Source organism: Myotis myotis, unplaced genomic scaffold (genome assembly GCF_014108235.1).
Source record: "Myotis myotis isolate mMyoMyo1 unplaced genomic scaffold, mMyoMyo1.p scaffold_m19_p_9, whole genome shotgun sequence".
NCBI lineage: Eukaryota > Metazoa > Chordata > Mammalia > Chiroptera > Vespertilionidae > Myotis > Myotis myotis.
The window spans coordinates 7,757,032-7,772,641 of record NW_023416401.1 but is presented as its reverse complement, the minus strand read 5'-3'; the positions used below and the strand labels follow the sequence as shown (position 1 = coordinate 7,772,641).

The following is a 15,610-nucleotide window of genomic DNA, read 5'->3' as shown; positions in this document are numbered from 1 at the left end:
ATTGTCTCTCAATTCCTTTCAATTGTCTCCCGCTTCCTTTCAATTGTCTCTCAATTCCTTTCAATTGTCTCCCGCTTCCTTTCCATTTTCCCCTCCATCCTCCCACTCCCTTTCCACTGGTCTACCGCTTCCTTTCCATTGTCTCCCGCTTCCTTTCCATTTCTAGCAATCTTTCATTGTCTCCCGCCTCCCTTTCCATGGTCTCCAATTCCTTTCAATTGTCTCCCAATTCATTTCATTCTCCGCTTCCTTCCCTTGTCTCTCAATTCTTTCCATTGTCCCCCACATTCCTTTCCATTGTCTCCCGCTTCCTTTCCATTGTCTCTCAATTCCTTTCAATTGTCTCCCCGTCACCTCCCTCAATTCCTTTCCAGTCTCCCGTTCCTTTCCATTGTCTCTCAATTCCTTTCAATTGTCTCCCGCTTCCTTTCCACTTGTCTCTCCATTCCTTTCAAGGTCTCTCAATTCCTGTCAATTGTCTCTCAATTCCTTCTCAATTGTCTCTCCAATTCCTTTCAATTGTCTCTCTTCCTTTCCATTGTCTCCAATTCCTTTCATTTCTCCCGCTTCCTTTCAATTGTCTCTCAATTCCTTTCAATTGTCTCTCAATTCCTTTCAATTGTCTCTCAATTCCTTTCAATTGTCTCTCAATTCCTTTCAATTGTCTCTCAATTCCTTTCAATTGTCTCCCGCTTCCTTTTCATTGTCTCTCAATTCCTTTCAATTGTCTCTCAATTCCTTTCAATTGTCTCCCGCTTCCTTTTCATTGTCTCTCAATTCCTTTCAATTGTCTCTCAATTCCTTTCAATTGTCTCCCGCTTCCTTTTCATTGTCTCTCAATTCCTTTCAATTGTTTTTGCTGTTATTTTTTCAATTAACTCTTTTTTTCATATGATCTTAAGCTACCAAAATATATTTTGTAAATGGATTTTTTTTAAAAAAAAAAAAAGAAAAGAGAATAAATTATTCCCCAGTTGCTGTATCACACACCCCCTATGGATTTTCCTCAGATTTTCAAATTGGCAGTGAAATCAGGTCAATTATCAGGAACAAAGGAATTCCCCAGGATGACTGCCGGTGACTGAGTCTGTTAATATAGTCCAGCAGTTGTTCTTTTTCTTCATCTAACATTACTTCGGAAGATTCTGTCACTTATCATATACTATGTGGTACCTTATTCAGTCACAGCTGGTGTACAGTTGGTCAAATTGATAGGATCTAAATTTTAGGTCAAACTCAAATCACTTGTAATTTGATGTTATTGGACTGATGTTATATAATTTAGTGGTAATAAGAATATCTTTACATTCTTATGAAGAAGGCATATAAAATAGCATATAAATAACTATTTCTAAACAAAATTAGTCTTCTGGGTTGATGACCAAGTGCGTGAAAAATAACCCAATGTAAAGATCCCCCTAAGGCCCTAACTGGTTTGGCTCAGTGGATAGAGCAGGGGTGGGCAAACTTTTTGACTCGAGGGCCACAATGGGTTCTTAAACTGAACCGGAGGGCCGGAACAAAAGCATGGATGGAGTGTTTGTGTAAACTAATATAAATTCAAAGTAAACATCATTACATAAAAGGGTACGGTCTTTTTTTTTTAGTTTTACTCATTTCAAACGGGCCGGATCCGGCCCGCGGGCCGTAGTTTGCCCACGGCTGGGATAGAGCATCAGCCCGTGGACTGAAGGGCCCCGAGTTCGATTCCCGTCAAGGGCATGTACCTTGGTTGCGGGCACATCCCCAGTAGGGGGTGTGCTGGAGGCAGCTGATTGATGTTTCTCTCTCATGGATGTTCCTAACTCTCTATCCTTCTCACTTCCTCTGTGTAAAAAAAAAAAAAAAAAAAAACCAATAAAATATATTTTTTAAAGAAGATTTATTACTTTAAAAAAAAGATACTCCTAAGATTGAAGAAAACAGTAGGAAAGAAACTGTCTCAGCACATAGCAAATCAGTCAATATGCTTTACTGTGCTCGTTGGTAGACCAGTTTGCCCCTTCCCACAGCGAAATGGTCCCATTTTGTGTTACATTTATGACAGGTGCTGAATTTCTGTGGAGAGAAAATTCCCTCTGAGAAAAAAAATTAGCACCCTGGGTCAAAGTTAACTCAGTCAGGATGAACCCTAAATATACTTGATCTTATATGAGAGAAAATGAGAATTGTTTGAATGGTTTTAAAATAGTATCTTTGTAGGCTCTTGTCACAATAACTTTTTCTTGTATTAGAAAATCTGCCTGAAGAACATTGCTGTGAAAAGGAAAAGTCAGTTATATTCGAATCATTTGTGGATTGGCTGGGAGGGTGGGGGGGAGCGGGGGTTCTTCTGAGTGATAGTTATAACAGTATTAAAATGATAGACTTCACATGGAACTCTTTCCCTTTCTGTAATTGTAAATTGGTGTTATCTAGCATTTATTTGCTAAACCCTCTAATCTCAAGCTACTCTATACTTCCACCTTTTTGTAGCTCTTATCTCTTGTTCCATGTCTTAATTATTTTTTTTTCTGATCTCTTCCAGGCATCTGTGGCCAAAGTAATTATGAGATTTGAGAGATTAAGCAGTTTAATTTTTCGGAGGGTCAGGCAGGGCAGGGAGATTGTATGACCTATGTGAAGTAGAGGCAAAGGGTATAGCAATGTTCCACTTTAGGTTTTATTTTTTCCATATTTTGGTGAAACCACTGTCAATTTGTTTGTGTCTATATGTGCATGTGTAATGTTAAAACGAACCCTCTGAAAGCCCTTATTATCACGCCCTGTTCTAGAGCATGACTTCTATTGGCTCAGAGCCTCATACCAATACTGTTAGGCAGGCCCTATTACTGTCTCCTCTCCACTTTGGTAATGAAGAAGCTGCAGCTCAGAGAGCTATAAACACACAGCTAACAGGCAGCAAGACCGTGATTCACACTGAGACCGTCATGTTCCAAAAACCCTGTTTTTAACCACCAAGTATATTCATCACATATATGTTACATGTCTACATAGACACACACACATGCTTTTAACCTATCTCTATAAAGTTTGGATATTTCCCCAATATTGGCCTTCCTTTTCCCAACTCTGTGAGTCATCTCAGACAAAGTTTGCAAAGGGCTTTCAATCTGGGTCAAAGTTAACGTCACCTTGCCCGGGAGAAGCCTCAGCACTGAGTATATATGGGCCCCAAGGCTCTTTATCTTGGGAAACACGGGAACGGCTCTAGTTCCACTGTCTCGTCAGCTTGAGAGGCTAATGCAAAACAGGAGCACTGGGTGGGTTAAACTACAGAAGGGGATTTTCTCCCAGGGCTGGAGGCAGGGAGCCTTACATCAAGGTCTGGAGGAGAGCTCTCCTCCTGGATTGGGGACACCCCCTCAACGTGTCCTCAAGTGACAGAGGATAAGCTCTCTCAAATCTTCCCCCCCCCCTTTTAAAAAAAATCTTTATTGTTGAAAGTATTACAAATTATATTCCCTTTTCCCATTGTCCTCTCGCATTCTGTCCCTGCCCCCCAGCCCTGGTCTTCACCACCACTACCACCACCCCACCCCCTCATTGTCTGTGTCCATTGGTTATGCTTATATCCATACAAGTTCTTTGGTTGATCTCTTTCCCCCTCACCGACCTCCCCCATCCTGCCCACCCTCCTCAGATTTCCTCTTATAAGGACACTGAACCTATTGGATCATAGCTCCATTCTTATGACCTCATTTAACCTTAATTATTTCCATAAAGGCCTATATCTCCAAGCATATGAATGTGGGGTTTGGGGGCGACCCAATTCAGTTCATAACATCTTCCTTCAAAAGGAAAGCTGATTGTCTTCCCAGATTTCCAGATGAGAAAGCAGAAGGTTATGTTTTCCCCAAAGTCACGAGAATACACTTGTGGACAGAGTTGGAACCCAAACATGTTTCTCTCTTACTCCCAGAGTTTGTAGTCTTTGCATTGCGAACTTCTAAAAATTTGGCTTTTTGTTTTTCTACAATTAGCTTGAGCTGTTTTAGAGCTTCTCACAAATGTATTTTAAAAATCCTTTTGTTTGGAGGTTGCAGTGAAGATAGTCATAAAATAGAACAAATTCTCAAAAATGATTATTTGATCAAACTTTTAATCTTAAAAGATTGTTTTTACATCCTTATATTTTATTTACTCGCAAATATTGGACTCCTGTTTGAAGTGTGCATGAGTGAAAGTTGTTCATTCTTACCATGAGCATAAACATTTACAAGTCATGTATGTTTCGATGCCTGCCATGACATGGTACCTTAAAGAGGCAGGAGTCTTCATGACGCAATCTGTGGCATTGCTGAGATGAATTAGGAAGAAAATGCTTGCTTTGAGCCCTCTCATGTTTCTTTAATTCTCCGTAGCTTGAGTGGTTGATCTAAAACGCCAGGCCTGAAAAAGAGACCTAAGTTCTGAGGCCAGTTTGTAGATCCAGAAGAAGGTGGCCTGCTGGAAAGGGCCCTCCCACTGCAGAGAGAGAATTACTCTCCTGTAGATCCTGGTCATGGCCCATAATGCTCTGCTTTCCATCAGCAATCACGGTGTGTGGTCCAGGGCAGCTGGACGGGATCAGGAGGTTCCATCCTGCACTGGGACGTCCTGTGTGACTTTGGGCACGTACTGATCTTCTCTCAGCATCCTCACCTCTAAAATGATGACTTCAGCCCAAGTTATCTTTTTGTTTCTTTCGGGATTTAAGATGATCAAATTTTAGGATTAATATTAGAATTAAGAAAAAAAAGGCATAGCATCTTTGCATAGTGTAGCACTTCATGTTTTTACCATTCCTGCGATATGTCACTCTTCGGCGCACTGCACACGTTCTACTATGGTTAATTCTCATAACATCCCTACAGAGGTAGAACATGAAACACAGAGAGCTTAAAACTTGCCCAAACTCTCACCATATGTAAACGGTTAGACCGAGATGCATTCCCAGGCTAACTAACCTGAGAATTTCTTCTCTGAACCACTGTATAATTTCTGGAAATTCAGTGACTTCATTGGTTCCTACTTTGTTATCAAGAAGTGAAACCTAAATGGCCTCAACTAAGCTCATTTGGTTTACAGGCCTTGTCTTTCCTCAATAGGGTTTTCAGTCAACATACTTACCCCTGCCATTTTACACCCCCCGCCCCCCCCCCCATGGTTTTAATCTCATAAGTAAACAGAATGTTAATTGTTTCCAAAGCAGCCTAGTCAAGCTTGCAATTTAGTGGATATAACCCAAACTTTGCAGGGTTTAGATCCCAGTAGCCAAGCTGCTGTTTGAAGAATTGAAACCTTTATCACCTTTTGGTGGGAGATGCTTAATTGAAAGTGAAAACCTCTTTGTGCCCTGTTATTGTGTGTCGTTTTAATTCACTTTATTATCTAAGTGCTTGCTCCACCCCTTTTAAAAAGCTATTCTGGCCCTAACCGGTTTGGCTCGGTGGATAGAGCATTGGCCTGCAGACTGAAGGGTCCCAGGTTCGATTCCGGTCAAGGGCATGTACCTTGGTTGTGGGCACATCCCCAGTAGGGAGTTTGCAGGAGGCAGCTGATCGATGTTTCTCTCTCATCGCTCTTTCTAACTCTCTATCCCTCTCCCTTCTTCTCTGTAAAAAATAAATAAAATATATTTTTAAAAAGAAAAAATAGCTATTCTCACATGTGCTTTCCTCAGGTTGAAAATTTTGCAACTTTAGAAATTACAACTGGTGGAAAAGTAGAGGCAAAAAAATGAATAATGTGCTTTAAACATAGCATTTGGGGTGTTTAGCCGTGTTCCCAGCAAGTGGGCAAGTAGCTGCTTCAGTCAATGTTGCAGGGGCTTTTATGTTCTAATAGGTAACTTGGAAAGAAAACAACATACTCGGTACTCACAAGAACTGATACAATTCATGGTATAATTTTAACTTTCTAAGACTTGAAAGGTAGACATTTTTGTTAACAAGTCCTCCAAAAGATTATTGAAATTAGGTCCTTTTGTAAGACTCATTGTGTTGCTGAATGCCCTTCTTTAGTTAAATACCGCATTCCTAGCTTTATTCCCTGCCCACTTCTATCAGTCCTGGACTCTACCTCCTGAATTTTCATTCCAAAACATTCCAAAATGATGCTTCACTGTTGCTTACAGAATGGAGTCAGTTCTTTGACATCAAGACCCTGACTATCTGACCCCAGCTTCCCTCTTCTAGCCTCATGACCAATCTATCCATACACTGCAGTCTTTTATTCTTCTATATGCCCTTACCATCTGACTTATTCATTGCTATGTAGTCATTTTCTTATACTTTGCTATTTATATTCTCAAACTCTAGGCCAGGTTGTAAATTCCTTGATGGCAGATGACTGGTCTGATTCACATGGTCATTTCCTTCCTCCCTGAATGTCCAGTTTCTAATTGTGAATGGATTATATTTATTGATGCCAGATAAGTGTTTTGTTGAATTATGATGACACAGGTCTTTTGGGAAACAATCATGGAATCATCTGGAAAGATAGACTTTGTCATCTAATCAAAAGAATAGTCCAGAGAACCCAAAGGGACAGTGTCCGTGGCTGTGGGTACTGTACACGTTACGGATCTTGGGGGATATGAAAAAGATGGGGAAATATTTTTCCAGTAGAGAGAAAGTATCGTATCTTCAAATTTCATCTGTTAAATTAAAGTTCAACAGAAAAACAACAAGTTCTCTGTGATCCAGGCAATGGTAGATGATTCTGACCTCCTGTGCTCTTTTCTTGACCTCCACCGCCCTTCCTGTCATTTCTTGTTAGCAGAAAATTATAGACTTGCATTTCACAGCTGCTTGTAATTCTGAGTACAGAAAGGAGAAAAATCAGAGCCAGCGGGCGCTGATGAGGTTTTGAAATGTCAAATGTGCAGTATGAAAGGAACGGGACTCACTTTTGCCAACTTGCCGGTAACGCTGCCTAGGCCTGTGCTGCTTGTGAGGAAGCATAAGAAAGAAGCACAGTTCCACCGGGCCATTGAAAAGAAACACGCAACATAGTTCGGAGGAATATACAAACACTCCAAGCTCAACATGCTAAACCAGCGGGTACCATCTAATACGTACATTACAGGGTTTGAGATGGGCAATTACTGTGTGTAAGTAGTATAGAAGACTCTTAAAACCCACGGCTGGACTCTACATATATGAGTAGAATTTGAATCAACACAAATGACCACAAAGGGAAAGATAACTGGAACCTTTATTTCGAGAAAACCCAAAATGGAGAAATTAAGAGGCCAAGAAGCTTCTCAAAGAAGGAGATTTGCAGGATGCGTTCAGTAGACAACTAGGGTCCCACTGGGCAACGTAGGGCTCTGTGATGAACACACATTTGGTAATGGGCTTTGGCTGTTTTTCTCTGCTCAATCACAGCAGTAGTCAGGCTTTCCAACTTTTCAACACATCCAGTAGCTACTGTCTACACTGGCCACCGAAGACCAGCATGCTCCCCTGGAGCCAGAGCCCTGCAAACCCCATTCACTATTGACTGATGATGGGAGCGTGTGGGGCAGGGGCAGGGAAAGGAAGATCTGGACAGGGCCTCAGTGTGTCATCCTCAGAGTTTTCCTCGCCGTATTAGTCTACTTCTGCTATGCCTTTTGTCAGGTGTCACCTTTACTTCTCCCAGTGCTCTGTATGGTTACAGACTGAACTATTTCCTTTCTCTTCCAAGGTCTGTTTTGCTCTGTGTGTCCTATTGAGAATTGACCTACCACCCCCCAGTCACACCCATTCACCTAAACCCTCGCATTTACACACCAGGATCAACTCTAAGAAGTGCTCTAATTTATGTCCAACACTCTCACCATTCCTTCTCTTAGTTATCAATTCGCCGAATAATGATAAGATAATCACCAGAGTCAGGCAGCTTCAGCCACTTAATAAAATGAGTAAATTAGTGTTTCTGAACCGCAGTTTACTCATCTATATAATGGAGCTAATAGCATATGCCTCATGGATTTGTAATTAATATTAGTCTCACCCTATTTATTATAACAGCCTCTTCTAATTAATATGCTCTTCACAACTCAGCCAGAATAATCTTACTAACATACATATTTAATTGAGTCACTTTTCTGCTTAGTATACTTCAGTGAATCTCTGCCCCCTACAAGATAAATTCTAACTCTTTGGTAGAGCATATAGGGAGTTTTCTTATTTCATCCTTGCCTGGCTTTCTAAGCTTACCCACCTTACTCTTCTTTTTTAATCCACAAACTTTCCTTCATGTTAACTTGAAAACGCTGTGTTGAACCTTAGGAAAGATTAAGAAGAGCTTGTTAGTTATTTTTATTAATATATATTTGAAATATCCTAGGTGTGGGTTATGATTTTGCTGCCTGGTTTATAGACATCCTGATGACTTTGTTCAAAGTCAGCAGTGTTACCAACTACATGAAAAACTGATCTCTTAGACACATTTTCCTGCCTCTGAAAAACCATCTGCTTTAAATATATCTCGCTATTATCTGTGTATTAGACAGTGAAACTGTATTCAAGTGGCATTAATGGATTATTTTTATCTACTGGTATACATGATATAAAATCAATGCAATTTTCTTCATTATCACCCAAATTATTTTCTAAGAATAGTTCTAAGATCAAGATCTCTCAGTGCTCTGCATCCGTGAGGAGATCTATATTGATCATTTGTTAGCTGACAAGTCTGTCCATTTCACTTAGATTATGGGTCATATTTTTTCTCTTGGGATTGATTATGTGGGTGCCATTGTGGGGCACCATCTGTTACCCCCATTCAGAAATATGGATTAAAGAGTCCATTAGAAACACCACATCCTCTTTTGCCAATGTCCTCCGCATATTAACTTTCCATTTATTCCTCCCTAAACTTATAAACATCCACTCAGAAAAAATAAGACTGTAGAAATGAAATCTCAGTTGAATTAATCTTTGGCAAGTAATACCATTTTTGTCATGGGAAATATTTTCCATCTGCCCACGTGTGCTGGAAGGAGGGGTTTAATGTAAACATTAATGTTTCATTTTACATACACAGCACTCACCACAATGAAAATATAGTAATAGATGAATTAACTTATTCTTACATCTTCAAAGTCAGAGTAAATTAAAAGCCTCTGCAGTTAGCTAATATTAATTGTGACTAAGGCTAAATAGGACCTGGATACCTTGAACCAGCTCTAACTGTCATGGCTAGATCCATATCCAATTGATCATTGTATACTATCCCTCCCCTGAGGATCTAGGACTGTGCCTTGCATACAGTAGGCACTGAATAAATTTTGAATGGATTTTTATCAGTTTTATGCTCCATTAAAAAAATTAAGATCTCTGGGATTTTTTATGTATCTTTTCAGTAACTGGCTTTCCATGTACTAGAGTCTAATTAGTCCTCAGTTTGCCTAAATCAGTGCTTATGAAATTAACCAAGTGAACTAAATACATTCAATATTCAATCCACAGCCAAAAGCCCTTAACAATGCTTTTTACTGCCAGCAATAACAGCATCCTCTTTAGTCTCCAGTGTCTCCTCATTTACACTTTCTGGTTCTTGCCTTAAAGCAGGGGGAGAATCACTTTTTAAAAAACTTTTTTTACCCATAAAGGATGCCTTCCTGGAATTGAAAGGACATTTTAGAGAACAGAAACATAGCACACAAAATTAATATTTGATTCTCACGTCTTTAGATAAAGAGGATCTCAGACTCATCAATATACAAGAGGCGAATTTTGTGTTTCCTTACCGAAGTGGTGCAAGAACTCTAAATTACCATAAATCCAATCTAACTAGTTGATGATATCACGTTTCTTTAAAGTACTTTCTATTGGGTATGTTAAGAGTTACTTAATTTTCTTTCATGGTATTAATCTAGTTATCAAAAGTTCACCAATGTCAATGCACTAGATTCCATGAGTAGAAAGTTCAAGCTTTAAGCTGCCTCCTCTTATTTAGGAAGCATTTTGAGAGTCCATTTATCTTACTCAAAGCTTGAACCACCCGACATCTGATTTTCTTCTACGTATTGAAATTCACAATGTAATTAATAGCCTCACTAAATCTAAGGGGTGCTCTACCCATAGAGCTTTCTGCCTAAGTAACATATGGATGTGCTTATGGGCTTGTTTTTGCATCGTCCCACAAACTAGCTGGGAGAATGAGAAACTTCATTAAAAAGACATTTGTGGGGATGCTAGAGGGGAAGGAAAATCCTCCACAGGCTCTATACCCAATTTCCAGCCAATACAGGATTACTCCCCACAGGAATCATTTATTGCTTTACTGGCCTAAGTGATGGGCCTGTTAGCATCTCCTTTGCCTGACTGCTTTGCAATCTAGTTGCTTTCAGATCTGAGAAAAGTCATCTTAGTATTTATACAGAACTTCTGTCTCACTTCATTTCTTCCGACATTGATCTTACAATGTCTGGTGGGCAAAGCTTATCCTCTGCTCATTGAAAACTGCAAATGTGTCTGAGCCACACAAGCGAGGTGTTTGGCGAAAAGGGTTAGGCTTGTCCAAATTTTAGCCAACCCACCAAAATTTACATAATTGGTTCTTATTTCAGTTGCTTCTCTCACCACTCCCTAACCCCACCACCTCCACACACATAGGAGCCTCCACTTCTTTATAAACCCACAGTCATTGGCCAGCAGATTTTAAATGTACCAGGTTATGCTGAAAACAGAATATGAAGTGATTGCATTAATTTATGCATTGCTTGTTGGAAGCTTGCCATCCTAACTTCAGCGCCGACTTGATATCAAAAGAATGTTTAAAATTGTGAATGTATAGTCTGTTAACAAAATTCAAGTCAGCCCTTCACAACTATTTTGTAAATAAAATGAGATCTTGGGAAAGCTTTAGTAAGAAGAGTGTTGGGTCTGCGAAAGAAGGTCTCAAGAGTAGGACTGGAAGAAAGCTAAAATCTATGCCTGTGAGGAAACAACCATTACTGTAGCTGACTCCCCAATTGACTTCCTCAGCATCCCCTGATTAAAACCACTTTCAGAAGTAACTCCCTGAAGCAAATAAAACAGAGAATTAATTCTATTCTTGTATGTGTTTGCATATAAATTCAACTCCCAAATGTCTTTCCATAAATGATGTACCTAATAGAAATCTAGAACACAAAATCTAATCAAATAATTATAGCTCTACAGATGTACGAAAAGATGAAGGTATTAGAATAATTATATCTGGTTAATTTCTGGCTCAATTCTGTTAAAGACTAATTTTTCAATTGCTGAACACCTAATGGGAGGCGCTGTTTCCAATAATGCAATGCTTCTTCCTTTCCTGGTGTGTTTGTCAGAAATATTCAGACCATGTGGGTTGCTTTTCTCCATTTATAATAGCTCCTTTCCAGGCACCAAGTTGACATTATATCTGAAACGCAGATATAAGATTAAATGTGTTGTCCCTTGTAAAGTAATAATGATAGCTTGCCCAAGTCATGTCATGGGCAACAGTGTAGGCAGAACCTGCTGCAGCAAAGAGAGCTTGGCTTTGCCTCTCTGGAGCCATGAGCAGCGAGCACCCTTTCTGTCCCAAGCTGTTCAGGGAAGCACATGTAGACTAGCACCGCTGTTGTACCTTTAGTGACTTTTTAACAAGAATATTGTGGGGCGGGGGGAGGGTAGCTTTTCAAACAGGAATTGAATTTAGCTTGTTTAACAGTCCATTCTCATGAGCTGGTTTGTTTTATTCTAACACAGAAAATAACATTCTCACAAGGTATTTTGGTATTAACAACCTCGGGCTTTCTTCGAGGTAGCCAAAATAATCATGTTTCATTGTTGGTGTATTTTGAAATATTTATTATTCCTGTCTGTATGCTTTGTTTTCTTTGTGCTTTCATGTTGTATAGCCACTAACATTCTGATATGCTTTCCCAATACATAGGTCGCCATGGAGATGGAGGTTATTGGCCAGTTGATACCAATTTGATTGATAGAAGTACTCTCAATGGTAAGTATATAAATTAGTTTATATTGGATTGGTTATATTAATTAAATGTTTAATTCTAGAGCTCTGCAGCACATTTTCTATTGACTGCAAGTTCCAAAATTCCCAGACTTGGGGATTTAGTGGGAATAATAGAAACATGAAGTTATTAGCAAACCTGTAGAATATTCGATCAGAAAAGAGCTGACAAATACACAAAACAGAGTCAGAAAAGCCCAAGCATGGAGAATTTTATAAATGACAGAGGACTTTTAAATGTCTAAATTTTAAAGTGTTATGTGTATTTAAAATGTTTCCAATTTTATTAGAGAGAGGTGATGATACCTACAATAGATTGAATTGAAACGCATCCGTTTCATCAATTAACATTACCAGTACGTTTGCCTAAAGTACATTTACTCTTCAAAATCTCCTAGCACCTTAGAGCCGATTTCCCATCACGTGGTCAAGATGAGACATTTAGTTCTGCTCGTCCTAACGAGCATTCACGTACTCCTGGTTTTGAGAATCACCCGGTGGAGGCCATCTTAGAACTGCCTGGAAGAACTCCTGTTGGAGTTGTTTTCTGGATCTTGTCCTGAGTTTTGCTGAAGCAGAAACTAAGGGAAGTTGGATAAATACTAGCCAAACTCCCAGGGATCGATGTAGATATGATAACTTCCTTCTCTAGGTTCTTAAAAAATTGTTGCTATTGTTGATTGGCTTGGTTTACTAAAAACATATTTCGTATATTCAAAATACAGATATCAACACATGTACCCATCACCTAAGTTAAGTTATAAAATAGTCAACAATGCAATCGAAATCTCTTATATGTCTCTACCTTCTCACATGCTTCTCTCACATTCCTTCCATCTCTCACTATGTTGTAGCCACTCTCCCACATATGATATTTCTCATATGTGTATATGTTCCACTAAATATTGTGGTAATATTATACATGTTTAAAACTTTAGGAAATGACATCCTACTATATCTATCCTGCTACAGCTTGCACTTATATTTAAGTTTGTTTTGTTTTTCTTAGACCTTTATTGTTGAAAATATTTCATGTGGCCCCTCTTTCCCCCATTGACCCCTTCTAGCCCACCGCTATCCCCCTGAACCAAGCTTTCACTCCCCTACTGTTGGTGTCCATGGGTTATGCATATATGCATACAAGTTCTTTAGTTACTCTCTCCCTCCCACCCACCCACTCCCCCCTTCCCTCTGAGATTCCACAATCTGTTCCATGCTTCTGTGTCTCTGGATCTATTTTGTTGAACAGTTCATTTTGTTCATTAGATTCCACATATGAGTGAGATTATTTAATTTGCTTTTAAGATTTATTCATGTATTTGCAAATAGCTTTCCTTCATTTATCGTTGCTGCTATATAGTACTATGTTTTATGAAAATAACACAATGATTTACTTAACAATTTTAGCAGGTTTTCATGAGAAATATGATTAATGAATAGCTAAATATCCATTTGGATGTTCTTCTGTTAAAAAATCCATGCAAGAAGCCAAAATTGCAATCTAAAAGTTTTTTGCTGACCATAACATTAGAATAAAGGGGTGAATTATGTGATTATTTCCTATCATAGACTATGACAATCTAATGCATCCCTTTCCCCAAAGAGGATATGTATAATCTAGGCAGTAGACCAGATGCTCCCATGAGAGGCTCAGTGTCCCCTCTCCCCTGGCCAGTGGTGGACTCAGGTACACATTTCGTTGACTCTTCTAGTTGCCAGGCATAGCCTGTCACTAATGCATCACTTAACCAGACAAGTACAATCTTTGATATTTAAATTTTCTAAATATATTCCATTCAAGCTTTTCTAAGATTATGTCTAGGATATTCTATCCAGGTTGCTATCGCCCTCACCACTTCTATTGTGTCTGACACAGATACTCTTCCCTCACTTTAGTAGCATTCCTGTCTTTTGTAGGTATTAGAGTTTTAGGGGCCGGTTATAGCTAGTCCCTGGCTCTGATAGTTCCCAGGTTCCAATAGACAGAGACACACTTTGGAGATTTCACAGAAGAAATATGAGAGGAAGGATGTGTTGGGACTGAAAACAGACCATGAACATGCTACATAGATTGGTTTAGATAGAATTCCCTCCCCCAAACTTTGCAAGTGTCATTCTCTTCCTTCAACTTTTATCCCGAAATCTCAACAATATGCCGAACACCCTTCATGCATTTCAGTAAGAAATGCTATAAAGCCTCACTGCATGCAGGGTACTTGCTGTGAGACATGGGACATATTGGAAAAAGACCCCTGCAGGAGCAATAGACAAAGAGGGAGGGTTACCCAGGTGGACACAGCTGAGAAGTGCACCCAGGAAAGATGAAAGAGAGTGTGAAAAATCCCCGACATGTGAGGAAAGGAAAAGAAGGTTGTCGCTGAAATTGTGTGGACACCTAATTGTAGTATTTGTTACCCTGAGATGGAGTATTTGACGGGAATTAACTTTTCCCCTTTAGAATCATCCTGCAGAACAGATTCTGAGCTGTTGTGTCTATGGGGATTTCAAGTTGGAATTCATTCCCAGATAAAGGCATGCCTATAGAATAATTTTTTTTTTGAAGAGGCAGAGTGCCAGGAAATTAAAGAAATAATTGTTATAGATAATTGGGGAAAAAGCCATTATCTTCTAGCAGTTTCCATCCACTACTGAGCAGTGTTACTTGTGTGAAAGGTGGATCAGACGTTAGCCACAGATACAGAACTCTATAGTCTCTTAAACTGTGTCCTAAAGAACTTTAATTTTGCATAGAATTGCCAGACTTAGTACCTAAACATACAGGAAGTTCAGTAAAACTTGAATCCTCTCTAATTGCCTATAAATATGAGATAAAGAAAAATATTGCAAGGGATAACCATGGTAATATTTTTTCAATGTACACATACATAGGAAGCTAGAAATAATTCAGATAACTGTATCTTTATTTTTAATTATTAAATGTGGCAATTCTAATTTGGGATCAAGTTTAAAACCTTGGTATTGACTATTTGAACTTGCCCTTCCAAATAAAACAAATTCTCTGGTTGAAAAGAAACCTAGGAAAAATTTGCTGTTAAGGTTAGTCAACAAGAACTTTTCATGGGAGTCAGACCTTACATGAAGGGAATGACAGCAATTGAGAGAAATGTCTTTCGTTGTGTTTTTTACATTTTATTTAATATTCCTAGTGGAAATATAATTGTAAATGTAATTATGATTAATTTAATGTGATCACATTATCTCACCAGAGAAAGTCATGGAGATAAAATAGACGAATGGTATTCGTTACTTGAAACCAGTTTAGATTATTGGCATTATTCCTTCTTAATTTTCTGCATCACTCATGGAGTTTTAGATATTCTTAAATAGATGGGATGAACAAAGCACCTGAAATATTTCTAGAATCCCTACTGGAATAACAAATTATGACAGGCTGCTTGTCTAAAGTGAATTGATAACCTCAGAGAGACAGGGATGGTGGCAGGCAAACTTCATCTACTTTTCTGTGTAGCCAGCAGAAAAATGATGGCAAATTTGCAATTTGATTTTAGTTTGGGCTATTGCAAGCAAATCAGCAAAGACATCTAAAAACCAGAGCTTTTGATTAAAATCCTACTAATGTCTTAAGTCTGAAGAAGGGGATATATTTTCCAATTAGATGGACAAA

At 38.9% G+C, this 15,610-nt stretch overlaps 1 protein-coding gene across 1 annotated transcript in view; it reads left to right on the top strand.

Moving 5' to 3' along the window:
- Positions 1-15,610, top strand: part of DCC (DCC netrin 1 receptor) — a 588,022-nt gene that overhangs the window by 512,482 nt on the left and 59,930 nt on the right. The window contains exon 22 of the mRNA XM_036322656.1: positions 11,884-11,949. Within this exon, the coding sequence (XP_036178549.1) occupies positions 11,884-11,949 (66 nt within the window). The remainder of the gene's footprint in view (positions 1-11,883; positions 11,950-15,610) is intronic.